At 51.4% G+C, this 18,303-nt stretch overlaps 1 protein-coding gene across 1 annotated transcript; it reads left to right on the top strand.

Moving 5' to 3' along the window:
• The first annotated feature begins 1,458 nt into the window (after positions 1-1,458).
• Positions 1,459-9,169, top strand: EDEM1 (ER degradation enhancing alpha-mannosidase like protein 1). Its single transcript, XM_073645030.1, has 12 exons — positions 1,459-1,829; positions 1,997-2,069; positions 2,740-2,843; positions 3,286-3,457; positions 4,039-4,222; positions 4,295-4,469; positions 4,656-4,776; positions 4,850-5,020; positions 6,761-6,834; positions 6,918-7,014; positions 7,166-7,360; positions 7,655-9,169. Exons 1-12 carry the CDS (start codon positions 1,483-1,485, stop codon positions 7,742-7,744), a joined length of 1,803 nt encoding a protein of 600 aa, XP_073501131.1. The 5' UTR covers positions 1,459-1,482; the 3' UTR covers positions 7,745-9,169.
• The last annotated feature ends 9,134 nt before the right edge of the window (positions 9,170-18,303 follow it).

The raw sequence follows: 18,303 nt of genomic DNA, 5'->3' as shown, positions 1-18,303 counted from the left end.
ACCGGGAACACTCCATGAGACCTGCTGTATACCGGGAGCACCCCACAATACCAGTTGTATACCGAGAACACCCCACAAGACTTTCCGTATACCGGGAACACTCCATGAGACCTGCTGTATACCGGGAACACCCCACAAGACCCGCCGTATACCGGGAACACCCCACAAGACCCGCCGTATACCGGGAACACCCCACAAGACCCGCCGTATACCGGGAACACTCCATGAGACCTGCCGTATACCGGGAGCACCCCACAATACCAGTCGTATACCGAGAACACCCCACAAGACTTGCCGTATACCGGGAACACTCCATGAGACCTGCCGTATACCGGGAACACCCCACAAGACTTGCCGTATACCGGGAACACCCAACAAGACCTGCCGTATACCGGGAACACCCCACAAGACCCGCCGTATACCGGGAACACCCCACAAGTCCCGCCGTATACCGGGAACACCCAACACCCGCCGTATACCGGGAACACTCCATGAGACCAGCCGTATACCGGGAACACCCCACAAGACTTGCCGTATACCGGGAACACCCAAGACCTGCCGTATACCGGGAACACCCCACAAGTCCCGCCGTATACCGGGAACACCCCACAAGACCCGCCGTATACCGGGAACACCCAACACCCGCCGTATACCGGGAACACCCAACACCCGCCGTATACCGGGAACACTCCATGAGACCAGCCGTATACCGGGAACACCCCACAATACCAGTCGTATACCGAGAACACCCCACAAGACTTGCCGTATACCGGGAACACTTCATGAGACCTGCCGTATACCGGGAACACCCCACAAGACCTGCCGTATACCGGGAACACTCCATGAGACCTGCCGTATACCGGGAACACCCCACAAGACTTGCCGTATACCGGGAACACTTCATGAGACCTGCCGTATACCGGGAACACCCCACAAGACCCGCCGTATACCGGGAAGACCCCACAAGACCCGCCGTATACCGGGAACACCCCACAAGACCTGCCATATACCTGGAACACCCCACAAAACCTGCCATATACCTGGAACACCCCACAAAACCTGCCCTATACAGGGAACACCCCACAAGACCTGCCGTATACCGGGAACACCCCACAAGACCTGCCGTATACCGGGAACACTCCATGAGACCTTTGCAGGACCCTCTGCCTCTGTATTGGGACAGTTGTCAGTGACTTCTGCTCTTTTGTCGTGGGTGGGATTAGTGTTGTCACGTGACTGGGAGTGACACCTTGGCCAATAACGTGGGATGTACAAACATAAACACGACTTAGGGGCGTGGTGTTCTCTATCCCGGAAGCGTCTCTATGGACACGTGACGCCGCTGAGTCTAGCCGTCTGACGTGCTGTCTTGTGATTGCCTACTGCCGAGTCCTCGTGATCAGATTCGGTCAATCAGCTAGTGGTGTGGAAATGGGCGTGTCTTGTTTTGGCATGCAGCCTATCAGACAGAAGGGGCGGGACATGTCCCGGAAGTGTGGGACAGTGATGCGCTGGTGGTCGGCCGTGCTGGGGCTGCTCCTGCTCCGGCTCGGGCTCCACGCTCTGAGGGGCTTCATCTCTCCGGGGACAGTGAGGGCAGTGCGGCCGGTGCAGGCGGCGGTGTGCCGCTCCTCCTACGGCCGCTTCCACCTCGGGGACGAGTATGGGCGCCGGTACAGCTCCTTCCCGGCCGGGCTGCGCCGCGAGATGCGGGAGATGGCGCGGGGCATGTTCTCCTTCGGCTACGACAACTATATGAGATTCGCCTTCCCGGAGGACGAGCTGAACCCCATCCTGTGCCGGGGCCGCGGGCCGGACACCGGGGACCCGTAAGTCACGGGAGCGGGAGCCGCAGCTGCAGCCGCACTGTGTGTACATGTGCGGGGCGTGAGGTGGGAGGCGGTGTGTACATCCCCGTGTATGCCTGCGCCATGTATACGGATGAGCGCCCCCCGGGGTCTCTGCACTGTTAACCGCTGTCCTTCTGTTGTTTCAGTTCAAATATTAATATCAACGACGTCCTGGGGAATTATTCCCTCACCCTGATCGACGCCCTGGACACACTGGCGGTGAGTGACCTCTGGTCCTGTAGTGGCAGCCACCGCCGCCCCCTCTTCTGCCCCGCGCCGCTGGCTGCCACCGCCGCCCCCTCTTCTGCCCCGCGCCGCTGGCTGCCACTGCCGCCCCCTCTTCTGCCCCGCGCCGCTGGCTGCCACCGCCGCCCCCTCTTCTGCCCCGCGCCGCTGGCGGCCACCGCCGCCCCCTCTTCTGCCCCGCGCCGCTGGCAGCCACCGCCGCCCCCTCTTCTGCCCAGCGCCGCTGGCTGCCACCGCCGCCCCCTCTTCTGCCCCGCGCCGCTGGCGGCCACCGCCGCCCCCTCTTCTGCCCCGCGCCGCTGGCTGCCAGATGTGTGTGCGCTTCACTTTGTTAATCATTCGTGAAACATCACATCACATTCTCCATTCACATCCAAAGCTGCCACAACCCTTCCTCGCAGCACATTTGTGTAGACCCTGGAGATTTCGCACAGCACACAGTGTCTGTATAGTCAGTGAAACTGCAGGGACAGCAGTGACAATACAGGGAACATGTAGGCTTTTGAATGCAGCTTTGGATGCGACAGGAGTAGAAGACAAAGCAGAGGATTTGCCAAGTGTCTCAGAATGAGGGGCCGCCCTGTAACAGTCTGCAGAGGACGGGAAACGTCAGGTGTTTGTGTGAAACGTCTTCTGTCTTCAGGTTATGGGCAACGTCAGCGAGTTCCAGCGCGCCGCTCGCCTGGTGATCGACACCGTGACCTTCGATAAGGATTCCACCGTGCAGGTGTTCGAGGCGACTATACGGTGAGTGGTTCCCACGTCTCCTGTGTGAGCTTGAGCTCTGTGTAGATCCTGGTGACTACGTGCAGTAAGCACCTCTGTAATTGCTTTATGGTATCGTACTGACCTTGATAATACCAGTCACCTCCAGAGCTGCATTCTGAATTCTGATGGATTCTTAAATCCATCATTGTGCAAAGAAATAATGGGGAAAAAAAGCAGCACGATTGTGAGTGCCGCTCTGGATGTGGCCGGAGCGTAAGCTGAGTGCCGCTCTGGATGTGGCCGGAGCGTAAGCTGAGTGCCGCTCTGGATGTGGCCGGAGAGTAAGCTGAGTGCCGCTCTGGATGTGGCCGGAGCGTAAGCTATTATCTGTGTTTCCTGTAAAGCCTAGCACATGGGGACTGTCTTGGTTCCTGCGGTTCGGCTGGGTCTGTTCCTCTGACTCTTCCCCTTGTCTCTGCAGGATTTTGGGGAGCCTCCTGTCCGCGCACATCATCCTGACTGACACCCGGCAGCCCTTCGGTAACATGACGATTGCTGGTTATGACGATGAGCTTCTGCACATGGCGCACGACCTCGCCGTCCGACTGCTGCCGGCTTTTGAGAATACCAGAACCGGAATGCCATATCCAAGAGTACGAGCTCTGAGCCGAAACATGGGGCGTGGGTGCCCAGCAGAGATCACAGCACTGCACGGTCCATGGACCACAGAGCAGCTGCTGCAGCCGTACATCACCAAGCACAATGCATTTTGCAATTCAGCTTTGTGGGAACAGTTTGAGGTTTGCCCTCATCTGTCCCCCATGACTGTGCCCAGTGCACAAGCTCCATACAGACATGGGGGGGGCACATTGTGAGCCCGGCCTCCCCCCCAACATCAGGGTCTGACCCCACAAATGATCATCTGGATGAAGAGGCAAAAATTCCCACAGACGCCTCCAAAATCTTGTAGAAATCCTTCCCAGAAGATCGTGAGCCGTTATATCTGCAGAGGAGCGACTCCATGTTAACATCTTTGGATATAGAATGAGGGGTCAGGAAAGCCGCTGCAGGTGGAGGGGGCACATACACTATAAGCGAAAAGTATTAGTGTAGGGGTCCCCGGATAGGTGGGGCGCGTACCCTTTTGTTCTCGGCGGTGGCTGTTGATGAACATTCCCGGTCTCGCTGCTTCGCCCTCGGTGCTGACCGCTGCTTTCCCTCGTCTTGCATCCAGGTGAATCTGCAGAAGGGTGTCCCTCCTGACAGCCTGAACGAGACCTGCACGGCGGGGGCCGGATCTCTGCTGGTGGAGTTCGGGATCCTCAGCCGCCTCCTTGGAGATTCCACCTTTGAGTGGGTGGCCCGGCGCGCCGTACAAGCTCTCTGGGGTCTGCGGAACAATCACACGGGTCTCCTGGGTGAGTCGGGGTTTCGGGGCGCTCCCCTGTTTATTGTGCGCCTCGTCCTCACCGTGTTCTCTGCACTTCCAGGCAATGTGGTGGATATACAGACGGGGCAGTGGGTCGGCAAGCAGAGCGGCCTGGGCGCCGGCCTGGACTCCTTCTTCGAGTATCTGCTGAAGTCGTACATCCTGTTCGGGGAGGAGGACGACCTGCACATGTTTAATGAGGCTTATAGAAGCATCCAGAACCACCTGCGCAGGGGGCAAGTACAGGACGGCGAGGGGGATCGGGGCAGACCACCACACTGTGCCCACCCTGCCCAGACATTGACCAGCTGGGGTCAGCTGTCAGGTTGGACGAGGAGCCAGTATGAGCCTTGCTGCAGCTCTGGATGTGACTAGAGTAGAAGTATATGATGTGACTGAAGCCGTGATCTTTGTTCCCCCAGGCGGGTGTCCTGCAATGAAGGTGAGGGGGACCCTCCGCTGTACGTCAATGTCAACATGTTTAATGGGCAGATCATGAACACGTGGATAGACTCTCTCCAGGCTTTCTTCCCCGGCCTGCAGGTAGCAGCGCTCCTCGCGTAGAGTGTCAGCTCTTCAGGACGGCTCTGCAGATGCATCTGTTTCTTTCATGCAGGTCTTGAAGGGGGACGTAGAGGACGCCATCTGCCTTCACGCCTTTTACTATGCAATATGGAAGCGCTATGGAGCTCTGCCCGAGAGGTACAACTGGCAGCTGCAGGCGCCCGACGTCTCCTTCTACCCTCTGAGGCCCGAACTGGTCGAGTCCACCTACCTCCTGTACCAGGTGACGCTTCATCTAAAGTTCATATACAGCCACCACTAGGGGGAGCTCACTGCATACAGATTTATACAGCCACCACTAGAGGGAGCTCACTGCTTACAGACTTGTACAGCCTCCACTAGGGGGAGCTCACTACATACAGATGTATACAACCACCACTAGAGGGAGCTCACTACATACAGATTTATACAGCCAGCACTAGAGGGAGCTCACTTCATACAGATTTATACAGCCACCACTAGAGGGAGCTCACTGCTTACAGACTTGTACAGCCTCCACTAGGGGGAGCTCACTACATACAGATGTATACAACCACCACTAGAGGGAGCTCACTACATACAGATTTATACAGCCAGCACTAGAGGGAGCTCACTTCATACAGATTTATACAGCCACCACTAGAGGGAGCTCACTATATACAGATTTATACAGCCACCACTAGAGGGAGCTCACTGCGTACAGACTTATACAGCCACCACTAGAGGGAGCTCACTGCGTACAGACTTGTACAGCCTCCACTAGGGGGAGCTCACTGCATACAGATTTATACAGTCACCACTAGGGGGAGCTCACTGCATACAGATTTATACAGTCACCACTAGGGGGAGCTCACTGCATACAGATTTATACAGTCACCACTAGGGGGAGCTCACTGCATACAGATTTATACAGTCACCACTAGGGGGAGCTCACTGCATACAGATTTATACAGTCACCACTAGGGGGAGCTCACTGCATACAGATTTATACAGTCACCACTAGGGGGAGCTCACTACATACAGATTTATACAGTCACCACTAGAGGGAGCTCACTGCATACAGATTTATATAGCCACCACTAGAGGGAGCTCACTGCATACAGATTTATATAGCCACCACTAGAGGGAGCTCACTACATACAGATTTATATAGCCACCACTAGAGGGAGCTCACTACATACAGATTTATACAGTCACCACTAGAGGGAGCTCACTACATACAGATTTATATAGCCACCACTAGAGGGAGCTCACTACATACAGATTTATACAGTCACCACTAGAGGGAGCTCACTACATACAGATTTATACAGTCACCACTAGAGGGAGCTCACTACATACAGATTTATACAGTCACCACTAGAGGGAGCTCACTACATACAGATTTATACAGTCACCACTAGAGGGAGCTCACTACATACAGATTTATACAGTCACCACTAGAGGGAGCTCGCTACATACAGATTTATACAGCCACCACTAAGGGGAGCTCACTACATACAGATTTATACAGCCACCTCTAGAGGGAGCTCAATACATACAGATTTATACAGCCACCACTAGAGGGAGCTCACTACATACAGATTTATACAGCCACCTCTAGAGGGAGCTCAATACATACAGATTTATACAGCCACCTCTAGAGGGAGCTCAATACATACAGATTTATACAGCCACCTCTAGAGGGAGCTCAATACATACAGATTTATACATCCACCACTAGAGGGAGCTCACTACATACAGATTTATACAGCCACCTCTAGAGGGAGCTCAATACATACAGATTTATACAGCCACCTCTAGAGGGAGCTCAATACATACAGATTTATACAGCCACCTCTAGAGGGAGCTCAATACATACAGATTTATACAGCCACCACTAGGGGGAGCTCACTGCATACAGACACGAGATGTCGGGGGACAGTGTTTTGTGCCCATCTTCGTGTCTTGGTTCCTTTCTCACATCCTTCTGCTTTCTCCACAGGCCACTAAGAATCCTTTTTACCTTCACGTGGGGATGGATATTCTGCTGAGTCTGGAGAAGCATGCCAAGGCAGAGTGAGTACGGGGGTCCACAGCGCCCCTTTTTTTTCCGGTCTCTTGTCTTTCCCCTTTGCTGATGCCATGTTGGCTTCTTGCAGGTGCGGCTATGCCACGCTGCACCACGTGGAGGACAAGTCTCAGGAGGATCGCATGGAAAGTTTCTTCTTGAGCGAAACATGCAAATATTTATTCTTGGTAGGCGCAGTTCAGACAGCGTAACCCTGCACCTGCCGACTCAGTGGGGGGATCACTGAGGGCAGTTTCCTAAACCTTTGGCCTTATCGAGGCGTTGGTGCCAGGGCTGTAATGTGATCCCTCAGTCCTTTCTTGTATTTCCTCTTCGCAGCTCTTTGATGAAGAAAATCCAGTGCACATGACGGGCAGCAAATATCTCTTCACCACCGAGGGGCATCTCATTCCCGTGGACCCTCGTTTTAGGAACAAAGCTTGGAAGGACATCTTCACCCCTGAGAGGAAACCACAGTCCGACCCCGAGAAACTGTCCCAGACGAAGCTGCGAGCGGCCAACTCCAGCACCAACGTAAGTGATCGTGTGTCCCCCCGCTCCCTTCTCTTATGGGGGGATTGCTGGGTGTCACCTCCCCTTCTTCACATTGTGCAAAGGAGCTTTAAAGTGGCGGTAAGATGCCGCTGAGGTGACATGAGCACATCTAGCAAAGTTTGTCTTGCTGGAGCAGAGCTGCAGTATAAAGCATGATGAACGACTGCAGAGCCTGTCAGACAAGAAGGCATATTATGGGACCACCGCAGACCCCAGTGCTCAGTGCAGAATGTCTGGGCGGTGTCTTATTAGTGATTTCTCTTTCGTCTCCAGTGTTACCGGGTCCCCGAGGAGCGGCGGTACTCCCTGCCCCTGAAGAGCGTCTACATGCGGCAGATCGATCAGATGGTCGGCCTTCTCTAGCGCCCGCTCGGCACCCGAGAGTCCTGTTACACGAGGGGCGGACCCCCCGACAAGATACCGATCCGGGGACCTCGCCTGGGACTCCGAACCTCAGGGACTGTAAACATGGCGTCTTCCAAGGCTGCCGAACCTCAGAAGATAGTAACGTGTACTGATGCCGCTCAGCCCCGATGTTCTCCTGGGCGGCGCTCTGTGACCCCCCGCACACTCCCCGATCATCAGAGCGTCTTATCACATCTTAGGTGGGATCCCCCCCTTGATTCCAGTCTACAGTGAAGGTTAAAGGAGTTCTCCAGCAGCTCTCACTTCTGCATCGGATAACGACGTGTGAACAGGGGCCAGGACCCGTGTAAAGATGGCAGTCCTCGTCTGATGGAAAAAGTCTGAGCTGCCCGAGAATCCCTCATCATCATTAAAAGTTCTGCAATTATTTTTTAATACTTTTTCAGATTTTAACTCCTCACTTTTTCCAAGAAACCTGCCCTGACCGAATACTTCTCATAGCTGCGGGTTTGTTACAGTTGTATTGAGTCCACAATCCTTTTTACAGATGGTTTGCTACAATGTATCACTGATGTGAGAAGTATCTGGTCAGGTTCTGACAGCTGGAAAAGAGGAGATGAAACTTTGTAAGAAAGTTTCAGAACTTCTCATTATGCAGCGACTCTCCTCCGGTCACCGACATTTCTCTCTTGGTGATTTATTTTAATTTTATTTTATTTTATTTTTTTTATTATCAATATTTTTTCTTCTCTACACAATTTTTTTACTCAAAGTGCCAAAAAATGCCGGTCTGCGGTCACCGCTGAGAGTTGTGCCCCCCGCCGGTTACGTCTTCCTTCAGCGGACTTTCTGCCGTTTGTGCCTCCATTTTTTTTCATATTTATTTATGTTTTATGATAAATTACAAAACTGGCGAACGTGACGCCACCTGCTGGTTGGAGATCGCGGCCCTTTTTTTTTTTCTTTTGGACATAAGCCATTGTCTTTGATGAATGTGCGCGGTCACCCGAGTGCCTGAGCAATGTTCCTTATCTGCTGTCGGTCCTTAATCATCGATGCCAATGTCCTCCTGTTATCACCAGCTCATGATTCATTTCTTAATATGAATTTACAGCTGTCTCCTTTTTTTTCCTGACACAAAGCTCCGAACCCTGTGCGTAAAACCTAAAAAAAAAAAATGCAGAGAGCTCCCTCTAGTGGTGGCAGTGTAATGTTATGTTTTATGTCTGTGCAGAGGGTTTGGAGCTTCGTGTCAGAAAAATAGAGCAAGAGCTGTGATGGATAATAAGAAATCAGAACAGAATTATGGTTGGTGCTAAAGGCTGAAGAAAGTATTCAGGGAAAATCTGTTCTATTTTTTAAATGTTTGAAATTTTTATATGTAAAGCAGAGTCTTCTATAAAATTATATGAGTTTTGATAACATTCGGTCCGGCTTTGATTTTATGACATCACCAGAGATCAGCGGTGACATCACTGAGAATGCCGCCTATCCATCACGAGAGTTCAGCAGTGACATCACTGAGAATGCCGCCTATCCATCACCAGAGATCAGCGGTGACATCACTGAGAATGCCTCCTATCCATCACCAGAGATCAGAGGTGACATCACTGAGAATGCCGCCTATCCATCACCAGAGATCAGCGGTGACATCACTGAGAATGCCTCCTATCCATCACTAGAGATCAGAGGTGACATCACTGAGAATGCCGCCTATCCATCACTAGAGATCAGAGGTGACATCACTGAGAATGCCACCTATCCATCACCAGAGATCAGCGGTGACATCACTGAGAATGCCGCCTATCCATCACCAGAGATCAGCTATGACATCACTGAGAATGCCTCCTATCCATCACCAGAGATCAGCGGTGACATCACTGAGAATGCCTCCTATCCATCACCAGAGATCAGCGGTGACATCACTGAGAATGCCGCCTATCCATCACCAGAGATCAGCGGTGACAAAGCTGAGAATGCCGCTTATCCGTCACCAGAGATCAGCGGTGACATCACTGAGAATGCCGCCTATCCATCACTAGAGATCAGCGGTGACATCACTGAGAATGCCGCCTATCCATCACCAGAGATCAGTGGTGACATCACTGAGAATGCCGCCTATCCATCACCAGAGATCAGCGGTGACATCACTGAGAATGCCGCCTATCCATCCCTAGAGATCAGCGGTGACATCACTGAGAATGCCGCCTATCCATCCCTAGAGATCAGCGGTGACATCACTGAGAATGCCGCCTATCCGTCCCTAGAGATCAGCGGTGACATCACTGAGAATGCCGCCTATCCGTCCCTAGAGATCAGCGGTGACATCACTGAGAATGCCGCCTATCCGTCACTAGAGATCAGCGGTGACATCACTGAGAATGCCGCCTATCCGTCACTAGAGATCAGCGGTGACATCACTGAGAATGCCGCCTATCCGTCACTAGAGATCAGAGGTGACATCACTGAGAATGCCGCCTATCCGTCACTAGAGATCAGAGGTGACATCACTGAGAATGCCGCCTATCCGTCACTAGAGATCAGAGGTGACATCACTGAGAATGCCGCTTATCCATCACCAGAGATCAGCGGTGACATCACTGAGAATGCCGCCTATCCATCACTAGAAATCAGCGGTGACATCACTGAGAATGCCGCCTATCCATCACTAGAGATCAGCGGTGACATCACTGAGAATGCCGCCTATCCATCACTAGAGATCAGCGGTGACATCACTGAGAATGCCGCCTATCCATCACTAGAGATCAGCGGTGACATCACTGAGAATGCCGCCTATCCATCACTAGAGATCAGCGGTGACATCACTGAGAATGCCGCCTATCCATCACCAGAGATCAGCGGTGACATCACTGAGAATGCCGCCTATCCATCACCAGAGATCAGCGGTGACATCACTGAGAATGCCGCCTATCCATCACCAGAGATCAGCGGTGACATCACTGAGAATGCCGCCTATCCATCACCAGAGATCAGCGGTGACATCACTGAGAATGCCGCCTATCCATCACCAGAGATCAGCGGTGACATCACTGAGAATGCCGCCTATCCATCACTAGAGATCAGAGGTGACATCACTGAGAATGCCGCCTATCCATCACCAGAGATCAGCGGTGACATCACTGAGAATGCCTCCTATCCATCACTAGAGATCAGAGGTGACATCACTGAGAATGCCGCCTATCCATCACCAGAGATCAGCGGTGACATCACTGAGAATGCCTCCTATCCATCACCAGAGATCAGCGGTGACATCACTGAGAATGCCGCCTATCCATCACCAGAGATCAGCGGTGACATCACTGAGAATGCCTCCTATCCATCACTAGAGATCAGCGGTGACATCACTGAGAATGCCGCCTATCCATCACCAGAGATCAGCAGTGACATCACTGAGAATGCCGCCTATCCATCACCAGAGATCAGCGGTGACATCACTGAGAATGCTGCCTATCCATCACCAGAGATCAGCGGTGACATCACTGAGAATGCCGCCTATCCATCACCAGAGATCAGCGGTGACATCACTGAGAATGCCGCCTATCCATCACCAGAGATCAGCGGTGACATCACTGAGAATGCCGCCTATCCATCACCAGAGATCAGCGGTGACATCACTGAGAATGCCGCCTATCCATTACTAGAGATCAGCGGTGACATCACTGAGAATGCCGCCTATCCATCACCAGAGATCAGCGGTGACATCACTGAGAATGCCGCCTATCCATCACCAGAGATCAGCGGTGACATCACTGAGAATGCCGCCTATCCATCACCAGAGATCAGCGGTGACATCACTGAGAATGCCGCCTATCCATTACTAGAGATCAGCGGTGACATCACTGAGAATGCTGCCTATCCATCACCAGAGATCAGCGGTGACATCACTGAGAATGCCGCCTATCCATCACCAGAGATCAGCGGTGACATCACTGAGAATGCCGCCTATCCATCACCAGAGATCAGCGGTGACATCACTGAGAATGCCGCCTATCCATCACTAGAGATCAGAGGTGACATCACTGAGAATGCCGCCTATCCATCACCAGAGATCAGCGGTGACATCACTGAGAATGCCTCCTATCCATCACCAGAGATCAGCGGTGACATCACTGAGAATGCCTCCTATCCATCACCAGAGATCAGCGGTGACATCACTGAGAATGCCGCCTATCCATCACCAGAGATCAGCGGTGACATCACTGAGAATGCCTCCTATCCATCACCAGAGATCAGCGGTGACATCACTGAGAATGCCGCCTATCCATCACCAGAGATCAGCGGTGACATCACTGAGAATGCCTCCTATCCATCACTAGAGATCAGCGGTGACATCACTGAGAATGCCGCCTATCCATCACCAGAGATCAGCGGTGACATCACTGAGAATGCCGCCTATCCATCACCAGAGATCAGCGGTGACATCACTGAGAATGCTGCCTATCCATCACCAGAGATCAGCGGTGACATCACTGAGAATGCCGCCTATCCATCACCAGAGATCAGCGGTGACATCACTGAGAATGCCGCCTATCCATCACCAGAGATCAGCGGTGACATCACTGAGAATGCCGCCTATCCATCACCAGAGATCAGCGGTGACATCACTGAGAATGCCGCCTATCCATCACCAGAGATCAGCGGTGACATCACTGAGAATGCCGCCTATCCATTACTAGAGATCAGCGGTGACATCACTGAGAATGCTGCCTATCCATCACCAGAGATCAGCGGTGACATCACTGAGAATGCCGCCTATCCATCACCAGAGATCAGCGGTGACATCACTGAGAATGCCGCCTATCCATCACCAGAGATCAGCGGTGACATCACTGAGAATGCCGCCTATCCATCACTAGAGATCAGCGGTGACATCACTGAGAATGCCTCCTATCCATCACCAGAGATCAGCGGTGACATCACTGAGAATGCCGCCTATCCATCACCAGAGATCAGCGGTGACATCACTGAGAATGCCGCTTATCCATCACCAGAGATCAGCGGTGACATCACTGAGAATGCCGCTTATCCATCACTAGAGATCAGCGGTGACATCACTGAGAATGCCGCCTATCCATCACCAGAGATCAGCGGTGACATCACTGAGAATGCCGCCTATCCATCACCAGAGATCAGCGGTGACATCACTGAGAATGCCGCCTATCCATCCCTAGAGATCAGCGGTGACATCACTGAGAATGCCGCCTATCCATCCCTAGAGATCAGCGGTGACATCACTGAGAATGCCTCCTATCCATCCCTAGAGATCAGCGGTGACATCACTGAGAATGCCGCCTATCCATCCCTAGAGATCAGCGGTGACATCACTGAGAATGCCGCCTATCCATCCCTAGAGATCAGCGGTGACATCACTGAGAATGCCGCCTATCCATCACTAGAGATCAGCGGTGACATCACTGAGAATGCCGCCTATCCATCCCTAGAGATCAGCGGTGACATCACTGAGAATGCCTCCTATCCATCCCTAGAGATCAGCGGTGACATCACTGAGAATGCCGCCTATCCATCACTATAGATCAGAGGTGACATCACTGAGAATGCCTCCTATCCATCACCAGAGATCAGCGGTGACATCACTGAGAATGCCGCCTATCCATCACCAGAGATCAGCGGTGACATCACTGAGAATGCCGCCTATCCATCACCAGAGATCAGCGGTGACATCACTGAGAATGCCGCCTATCCATCACTAGAGATCAGCGGTGACATCACTGAGAATGCCGCCTATCCATCACTAGAGATCAGAGGTGACATCACTGAGAATGCCGCCTATCCATCACTAGAGATCAGCGGTGACATCACTGAGAATGCCGCCTATCCATCACTAGAGATCAGAGGTGACATCACTGAGAATGCCGCCTATCCATCACTAGAGATCAGCGGTGACATCACTGAGAATGCCGCCTATCCATCACTAGAGATCAGAGGTGACATCACTGAGAATGCCGCCTATCCATCACTAGAGATCAGCGGTGACATCACTGAGAATGCCGCCTATCCATCACTAGAGATCAGAGGTGACATCACTGAGAATGCCGCCTATCCATCACTAGAGATCAGCGGTGACATCACTGAGAATGCCGCCTATCCATCACCAGAGATCAGCGGTGACATCACTGAGAATGCTGCCTATCCATCACCAGAGATCAGCGGTGACATCACTGAGAATGCCGCCTATCCATCACCAGAGATCAGCGGTGACATCACTGAGAATGCCGCCTATCCATCACCAGAGATCAGAGGTGACATCACTGAGAATGCCTCCTATCCATCACCAGAGATCAGCGGTGACATCACTGAGAATGCCGCCTATCCATCACTAGAGATCAGCGGTGACATCACTGAGAATGCCGTCTATCCATCACCAGAGATCAGCGGTGACATCACTGAGAATGCCTCCTATCCATCACTAGAGATCAGCGGTGACATCACTGAGAATGCCTCCTATCCATCACCAGAGATCAGCGGTGACATCACTGAGAATGCCACCTATCCATCACTAGAGATCAGCGGTGACATCACTGAGAATGCCGCCTATCCATCACCAGAGATCAGCGGTGACATCACTGAGAATGCCTCCTATCCATCACCAGAGATCAGCGGTGACATCACTGAGAATGCCGCCTATCCATCACTAGAGATCAGCGGTGACATCACTGAGAATGCCTCCTATCCATCACCAGAGATCAGCGGTGACATCACTGAGAATGCCGCCTATCCATCACTAGAGATCAGCGGTGACATCACTGAGAATGCCACCTATCCATCACTAGAGATCAGCGTTGACATCACTGAGAATGCCGCCTATCCATCACTAGAGATCAGCGGTGACATCACTGAGAATGCCACCTATCCATCACCAGAGATCAGCGGTGACTATACATTATGGCAGTAATGCAGTGATCCCTTTCTGCCACTAGATGGCAGTGCAGCTCTTGTAGCAGATCCATTAGTTGGAGTCCATTGACGCCAGCACCAATGTATAATCAATAGTCATTGTATTACCTTCCTCCGAAACAAAGTAGGTGCCAGCAGCCGGGGCATTACACCTGCCAATAGCCGCTATTGTGTGCTGCTAATTGCATTTATCGCTAGGTGTATTGATCAGGCCCAGAATGCTGCGCTCTCTTTCTCCGTTGTGAATGGTTTGTTATCGCTAATAAACTAAAGAGAATGTTCCAGAAAGAAAGAAAAAAAAAAAAAAGAGAAAAGCGACAGGATAAATGGTGCAATCTACACCACGTCATCGGAGATGGAGGGGCGGCAGATGCCAAGACAGGTGGGTCAGTGAGAGTGCCAGGGCATCCCGGGACATGCACCCAGTCACGGCGCCACCTGCAGGAAAAAAGAAAACCAGGAGAATGTTGTTCTGCAGCTTTCTGCTGTCAGCGAACAGTAACATTGTATCAAAAGGTAAAGAGTCCATGATAGGAGACAAGTGTGCTGCCACAGTGTTTACACTGCACTGATACATTGTAACAACTCATTTTAAATGGGAAGGCAGCCCTTGGACCGGCCGGCAGCCCTTGGACCGGCCGGCAGCCCCTCCTGAGCGTGTATTTCTATGCAGCTGTCACGCTCGGGGCAGGAGAGCCGCCGGCCAGTCCGGGCATTGCGTTCCGATCTCAGGACTGTATAAATCAGACCGACTGTGTGAGAAGGACGAGGCCGGACCGCCATGTTCCCAATGGCAGCAAGCGGAGATCTTGAATATGGTGAAAGCGTAACATAAGCCTCTGCCCCCAATATCTCTAACTTTAGGATTTTTCCCTGCGCTCAGTGCTGCCCCCTGCTTTTATGCAATGTAAGAACTTTCCGGAGAAGTGTGTGGGGGGGTGACAACCATTCTGATCACATTTCTGGAGTCGGTCATCACGCATATAGTCAGTCGTTCTTCATGAACACCAGGGGGGGCATCCCTGATCTTGCCCCTGGGGGGTGTTCGTATAGCGTCCCCTGGTGGCGTTCGTATAGCAGCGACACGTCCCAGATCCCCCTTTTCGCCTCCAGTGTTTCTGGCTGTGGATAACACCTGAATTATTAGGTTTTTTTTGTGGAGTGAAGTCGAGGACGAGTGAATGTAGGAAAATTCCAAGTTATGGCGCCTTTATAGGAATACAGATGACCACCAGAGGGCGCTGCACGCAAAGCTCCATTTATTTCACTGGCACATGCTGGGAGTTGTAGTTTCACAAACAGCGACAGGCTGCAGTCCTCCAGTGTATACAGTCCCCTGTATCGTGTATATGTGCGGTGTATATACCGTCCTATCATTGTATGGCATCAGCAGTGACGGAGGCGCTTTTCCTGATCTTCTCCCTTCTATTACTTCTTTTTCCAGAAGCTCCGGATAAATCCTCGCGGCGCTGAAGGAATCCAGGAAAATCCATTATTTATTAGGTGAGCTTGTCGGAGGGGTGTGAATAATTTAGCAATGCACTTTTGGAGAGGTTATTAAATTCCCAGAAGCCAGCAGTAAATGAACTGGGGGTTGTTTGGGGGCATCGATTGGAAAAGAAAATTGTAACTTTCTATTATGCATTTCTGGGAAAGCTGGGTTACTACCACTGAAGGAATTGTTACCCAGCTTTTCTGTGCTCCTGAAAAGCAAATCTAGCATCTAGTTATGCAGCGATACGTCGCCTGATCCCCCTCACTGTTTTATGAGGACCTGGTGAGTGTGGGAAAGATGAGTTATAATGACCCAGCTTTCCCAAAAACTGAGTAGAATGTTTCATATTTACATTTTATCTTTTTTTTATTTTTTTTTTTATGTTGTGTAATTTCCAGTGTCACCACTAGAGGGCGATGGAGCACTGCAGGTGAGAGCGCCATTGTCAGGCAGGTGGGACCTGGGGGGTGTACAGGTGATAATTTCATGATGGATGCGATAATTCCAGGAATCTGCACATACCGCCACCACTGCCCTCAACGTGCAGTAAAACCGCCATCTGCGTTACGTCTGCACATCTGCATACGATCGCCGGTATCTCACTCCGGATTGGTGGATGGACTGAGAATTACAGCTTTGTATCATTTGCAAAATATTATATAGTGAATTGCAGCGGGGGGCAGACAGGTTATTGCCATCATAAATATACACAAAAAGCTGAGCAAAAGTTTTCAGGCCCTCCTGACGACCCCACGTACTCTTTGTTTCATTGCAGCCATTTGGTAAATTCTAAAAAGTTCATTTTTTTCTCATTAAAGTCCACTCTGCACCCCATCTTCACTGAAAAAAAAAAACAGAAATGTAGAGAGTTTTGCAAATTTAATAAAAAATAAAAACTGAAATATCACATGGTCATAAGTATTCAGCCCCTTTGCTCAGACACTTATATTTAAGTCACATGCTGTCCATTTCCTTGTGATCCTCCTTGAGATGGTTCTACTCCTTCATTGGAGTCCAGCTGTGTTTAATTAAACTGATAGGACTTGATTTGGAAAGGCGCACACCTGTCTATATAAGACCTCACAGCTCACAGTACATGTCAGACCAAATGAGAATCATCAGCTCAAAGGAACTGCCCAAGGAGCTCAGAGACAGAATTGTGGCAAGGCACAGATCTGGCCAAGGCTACAAAAGAATTTCTGCATTACTCAAGGTTCCTAAGAGCACAGTGGCCTCCATAATCCTTAAATGGAAGAAGTTTAGGACCACCAGAAGTCTTCCTAGACCTGGCCGTCCGCCAAACTGAGCAATCGTGGGAGAAGAGCCTTGGTGAGAGGTAAAGAAGAATCCCAAGATCACTGTGGCTGAGCTCCAGAGATGCAGTAGGGAGATGGGAGAAAGTTCCACAAAGTCAACTATCACTGCAGCCCTCCACCAGTCGGGCCTTTATAGCAGAGTGGCCCGACGGAAGCCTCTCCTCAGTGCAAGACATATGAAAGCCCGCATAGAGTTTGCTCAAAAACACATGAAGGACTCACAGACTATGAGAAATAAGATTCTCTGGTCTGATGAGACGAAGATAGAACTTTTTAGTGATAATTCTAAGCGGTATGTGTGGAGAAAACCAGGCACTGCTCATCACCTGCCCAATACAATCCCAACAGTGAAACATGGTGGTGGCAGCATCATGCTATGGGGGTGTTTTTCAGCTGCAGGGACAGAACGACTGGTTGCAATTGAAGGAAACATGAATGCGGCCAAGTACAGAGATATCCTGGATGAAAACCTCTTCCAGAGTGCTCTGGACCTCAGAATTGGCCGAAGTTTCACCTTCCAACAAGACAATGACCCTGAGCACACAGCTAAAATAACAAAGGAGCGGCTTCAGAACAACTCTGTGACCATTCTTGACTGGCCCAGCCAGAGCCCTGACCTAAACCCAATTGAGCATCTCTGGAGAGACCTGAAAATGGCTGTCCACCAACGTTCACCATCCAACCTGACGGAACTGGAGAGGATCTGCAAGGAAGAATGGCAGAGGATCCCAAAATGCTGGTGTGAAAAACTTGTTGCATCATTTCCAAGAAGACTCATGGCTGTACTAGCCCAAAAGGGGGCTTCTACT

The sequence above is a fragment of the Phyllobates terribilis genome, unplaced genomic scaffold (assembly GCF_046119375.1).
Source record: "Phyllobates terribilis strain yellow unplaced genomic scaffold, ASM4611937v1 Scaffold_8__6_contigs__length_399053987, whole genome shotgun sequence".
Lineage (NCBI taxonomy): Eukaryota > Metazoa > Chordata > Amphibia > Anura > Dendrobatidae > Phyllobates > Phyllobates terribilis.
This window is presented reverse-complemented; position numbering and strand designations above follow the sequence as displayed.